The sequence below is a fragment of the Melanotaenia boesemani genome, chromosome 10 (genome assembly GCF_017639745.1).
Source record: "Melanotaenia boesemani isolate fMelBoe1 chromosome 10, fMelBoe1.pri, whole genome shotgun sequence".
NCBI lineage: Eukaryota > Metazoa > Chordata > Actinopteri > Atheriniformes > Melanotaeniidae > Melanotaenia > Melanotaenia boesemani.
In genome coordinates, this window is record NC_055691.1 from 5,052,455 (window position 1) to 5,057,687 (window position 5,233).

General features: G+C 38.8%; 1 protein-coding gene across 2 annotated transcripts; it reads right to left on the reverse strand.

Annotated features, from left to right (window-relative positions):
* Positions 1-2,331: 2,331 nt before the first annotated feature.
* On the reverse strand, positions 2,332-4,564 carry LOC121648027 (histidine-rich glycoprotein-like). Of its 2 annotated transcripts, XM_041997927.1 has the most exons (4): positions 4,389-4,564; positions 4,231-4,280; positions 2,540-3,910; positions 2,332-2,400 (listed from the first exon to the last, which is right to left on the reverse strand). In XM_041997927.1, exons 1-3 carry the CDS (start codon positions 4,412-4,414, stop codon positions 2,550-2,552), a joined length of 1,437 nt encoding a protein of 478 aa, XP_041853861.1. In that variant the 5' UTR covers positions 4,415-4,564; the 3' UTR covers positions 2,332-2,400; positions 2,540-2,549. The 2 variants fall into 2 exon arrangements, with proteins under 2 accessions (XP_041853861.1, XP_041853860.1); XM_041997926.1 differs by having other exon boundaries at positions 2,332-3,910.
* Between the last annotated feature and the right edge of the window lie 669 nt (positions 4,565-5,233).

Below are 5,233 nucleotides of genomic sequence, written 5' to 3' on the forward strand. Positions count from 1 at the left end.
ATGCTGGTAATTCTGATTAACTTCATCTCTGCAATAGAAAGAACTAAGTTTTATCTTTTCCAGGGAGATTCTTACCCCAATTCAGCTTTCAAAGGTGATGAAAGGTTTCAGTCTCTATGAGTTTTGTATTTTAACTAATATTGAGTTCTTCACTTTACTTAATTTTGCTTGTAATGTCATATTTGTGGTTTTACAGTAGTTTGATTAGGCTGTTTGTCATAAACCAGCACTTTGTTGACTTTGCACAACAGATAGAACAAGAAGGAAAGAAGTTGTACCACTTTGTTCTGGGAATGTATGGGCAGAAATTCAGTATAATATTCAGAATTGGCTTTGAATGGGTCTTCTTTCTCAAAGACAGCCATGTTGTACTATACTATTTCAAACAGAGGCTGTATTTGGTGTCAGCTGGTCAAAACTGCCTAGAACTCTGCAACAAGATGTTTGACTGGTACCAAGAAAACAGAAAAAAAAATACCTGTTTTAGCTCCAATACTGAGATAGGAAAGCATTTATCTATGATTTATCCCCACGAACAGACTGGATTTATCATTATAAAGGTTCATTCATTGTTGAAAATAACAGATAATACATCTTCTCATTAGCCACAACAACCGGAAAACAACACCCAGCATGGAAGAGGATATATAGGACGAGGGAATGATGGTGGTCTTGGGACCATTGTTAATGGAAAAGACCAGAACTGAAAAATTAACAGACTGGTGACGGTGTGAACGCGGACTTTACTTCCTTGTCCCCACCCAGCTTGCTCTCTGATTGGCTACATTCCGTACCACGTCACCATCCATGCAGTCACAATTCAGGAGTCGCTGGAGTTCCTCACACAAATGAAGACATCAGGTTGTAAATATTGAGCATGTTCAATATTTCTGATTCGCAGCTACAACCCGTTTTGGGTCGTAGCTCACAGCTCAAAACAAATGATAATTGTACAGGGAAATCTTATATGACTCACGATAATGGGTTGTTTGCCGTCCTTGGTCAGGAAGAGGCAAAATTGGGACAAAAAACGATAATCGATAACCGATAACCTTTATGTGTGTACCAGGCTTTAGTGAGGTGTGGTTGACCCTGTTGCTAGGTATGAATCATCATTTCAAAAACTGTGATTGGTTGATCCTAAAAGCTAGACACACCTTTGGTGAAAATGGGCATAGAATGGACCGTCAAATCAATAAACTTAATCAAAGAATCTAATCTATATAAAAACTGTAATCATTAACAATATTTTACATAAAAAGAAAATCTTTTACATAAATGGTAAGCTATACTTTAAAATTATCTTAAAGAAAATGTAGAAACTCAGACCCACTTGCGCAGTATTCACATGCTGATAGTTCTATTTATTTGCTCACAGTTATTTACCATGTTGGTTGTAAAATGGCTCGCTTCCATCAATGTCTGAGACTGGTGACCGGCCTACAAGAAGCAGTGCTGGTTGGCATTCAAATCCACCCCAAACAGTGAACAGCAGCTGGACAGAGGAACAGTGTTTGCTCCTGGCTCAATTGGTCAATGAGCACTAAAGTGTTTTATGAGGTATATTTAACAAAACCACAAATATGATTCCTGCACAATCCAATCTGTAAAGTTTAATTAATTCACTGTCATCCAGTGATTGGAGAATGTCTTTCCTGTTTCTTCTTGTCTGCCATTTTGTCCTCTGCTTAGGGAACTTCTAGCATCTTAAAAGTCCTCCTCCCTGCTCTTAAGAGAGCTCCTAAGGTGAGATATAGGAGCTAAGATTCTTTAGGAATAGCATTTTTTCTTTACTAGGATCTACTCTTCACTGTTAGGGGAAATTCTAAGAAATCACAATTTTCAGAATTTTCTTGAAATTTGGCCACTAGAAGCAACTTTTTGCACTAGGAAGCTTCAGGAATACAACCCTGGTTCTCTTGAACTCCATTTCTAAACTAAGGGATGCAGAGAATTGTTCTTGTAGATGTGAAACACTGGAATATACTGAATTGTGCTTATCTCATTCTTGCTGTAGTTTTAGTGCCATCTCTACCCAAAAAGCCACAGAGGGGAATAAAAGGTTTCTTTTACAGTACGAGACCACAATCTTATCCAATCAGAAATCTGTAAATAGTCCATTTGGAAGTCATCTAAATTATTCTAATCTAAACATTTGCTAAAAGAATTTACCTTAGCATTTGAAGAAGTTGACCCAACTTGACACCATCGCCTGGAACCTGTTCAATACTACTAGCATCTTTATGACCAACTTAAAAAAAAAAAAATATATATACAGTATTAGTACATGTTGAAAAATGTTATTTCAGTGGTCAGGAACCAGACACCAGATAGATATAAATCCTTTATTAATGCAAATAAAATCTCTGGTATCACAGATGTCCCAATGCATATGCAGAACTAGAAAGAAGAGAAAAAAAAAAAAAAAAAAAAAAAAAAAAAAAAAAAAAAAAAAAAAAAAAAAAAAAAAAGAGGCAATTGATATCACCTAGTTTGATCAGGCACACGGCTCCGCTGTAATATTTGTGGTATACAGTACCAAGATTGTGTCATGGGGCATGAAAGATGAGCCACTGTGGTGGAGTCGGAGGTTTGTGGTGTACAGTACCATGATGTCCTAGTCCATGATGAGATCTGGGCCACTGTGGCTGATATTGAGGATTGTGGTGCAGAGTAACATAGTATCCCGGACCATGATGAGATCTGGGCCACTGTGGCGGAGTTTGAGGTTTGTGGTGTGGAGTACCATAGTGTCCAGGACCATGATGAGATCTGGGCCACTGTGGCGGAGTTTGAGGCTTCTGGTGTGGAGTACCATAGTGTCCAGGACCATGATTAGAGCTGGACCACTGTGGCGGAGTTTGAGGCTTCTGGTGTGTAGTACCATAGTGTCCAGGACTATGATGAGAGCTGGGCCACTGTGGTGGAGTTTGAGGCTTCTGGTGTGGAGTACCATAGTGTCCAGGACCATGATTAGAGCTGGACCACTGTGGCGGAGTTTGAGGCTTCTGGTGTGTAGTACCATAATGTCCAGGACCATGATGAGAGCTGGGCTTCTGTGATGGAGTTTGAGGCCTGTGGTCTGGAGTACTATGGTGTCCTGGACCATGATGAGCACTGGGCCACTGTGATGGAGTTTGAGGCCTGTGGTCTGGAGTACCATGGTGTCCTGGACCATGACTGTGGTGTCCAAGACCATAATGGAAGAGATAGTTTGGCCAGTGCTCTCCCAGACCATACGGTTGATGGTGGTGGTCTTGTGAATAATGGTATCTCAGGATAGGATCATGAGTATGTAGCTGACTGTGATGGTGTCCTGGTCTATGAAGCAAAACAGGCTGGTTTTGTTCAGTTGACGTCTCTTTTGCTAGCTCCATCTTATCTGAGGGATGCTTTAAACTTTCTGGTCTGAGAGATGAATCTTTGTCTAGATGACCATAGGCTCCAGGAATAGTAACACTAAGGTGAAAATGTGGTGTGGAATCATGGGTTCCTCCATATGAGTGTAAGGGAATATCTTTATGATCAGACAAAGTAGTACTACCAACTTTGTCTTGGGTGTGAAATTTATTTGGCTTGCGAGAAGAATCAGCACCGTCCTTTCCTTCGCTGGCCCAATCAGAGTTTTTAATGGCTGAACTAAGCTTTGCGAGGGTCAGTAAGTGGGGAATATAGCTTTGGGGGTTGAAAAGGGGACCATTTTGTGATGGCAACTCATGTAGAAATTTGACAGAAGCTTGAGGCTGTTGCTGAATGGGACTCGGGGCTGGTTGGTGCCGAGTAGGGTTCTTTACAATATGTTCTAAAAGCTGAGTAAATTCAGGCTGTTTCTGTTGGATGTAGAGAGGAAGTTTTTCATTCAAGTACTGATAAGCTTTTTGGGCAACTTCTTCAGGCACTATAGTTTCAGCTGTGGAAAGAAAAAAAAAAAAAAAAAAAAAAAAATAGTGTTACATAAAGACATTGAAATCAATTAATATTCATTCAAAACTGAGGAAGTGGTACTAAAATTTAAATTGACACTGAACACAGCAGTTAAGTTGTACATCTAACAGAAGATTTTGCAGATAGTTTTCAGAAAATCCTAGTGCATTTTGATATTTTCTGAACATAACTTCATAAAAAAAATAGTTTAAAAGTCTGTGGATCAACTTAAAAGTCAAATCTTGGCCTATGCATCAGTGACTTACTTAAAAATTTAACATGGTGCAAGATGCAAGTAAGGCTTACCTGTTGAGGAAACTGAATAGTTCATGCCACTCAGCAAGAAAATCAATAGTCTGTGGAGTATTTACAAAAACATTCACAATACCTGATTAGCATAGGTAGACACCAAAATGTAATTATATTTGATTAAGACAATTTATTTTCATATTTAAATATGGTACCTTGTAATTAGAAACCATACAGCCATGGCAGCTGCACTTCTTACACTTTCCAGCTACAAGTGCAAAGCTAGTCTGTAGATTCAGAGCACTAAAACAATAAAAAATTAAAACCCTACCAGTTGCTCCAACCACAAACACAGGTGACTCAGACTACATGGGACCTTCTATGCTGTAATTCTTAAGTGCTTTTCTACCAGCAGGAAGCTCTCAGGTGTTATCAATTATGCAGTTTAATGAGAAGTTGAGCAGAGGCAGTCAAGAGGTCAAAAACCCAAACAAACTCTACTTCACACATGTGACTATCTGAAGTAAGTACCGATCTGTCTCCTGCAGAGAGTAGTCATAAAATATGATCTTAAAATAAAAATATGATTACCCTAGTAAAGTTTTGCATTATAATAGTACATTTTCCTGGTTACCAGGCTTCTTTTATGTTGTTCATTTTGTGGTGGAACATTCGGTACCTTGCTGTATATTAAAACAAAAAATTTTAGCACCCCCCTCCCGAACCCCCCTTTCTGTTATAAAAAAAACTTTGCTTTTCTTTTAGATTGGTTGAGACATAAAGCAGAGGATGGAGAAGGTCCTCTTATGACCTGGAGAGCTGAAGCACATCTTCTCCAACAAAGACTTCTGCAGGATTCTTGGCTCCACTGCTACACTTTTTACATTCTTTTGCTGTTTAAACACCACCTAGTTCAGTTTAAGCTCAGTTAAGGTCTTTGGTGTCAAGGCACCATTTACTTTGTATGTTTACGTGCACAATCATGTTCAGATATTAACTAATTAATATAAAACACCAACTTTTAAACAGGATTTTCTGATCACTTCAATCAGAATAAAAA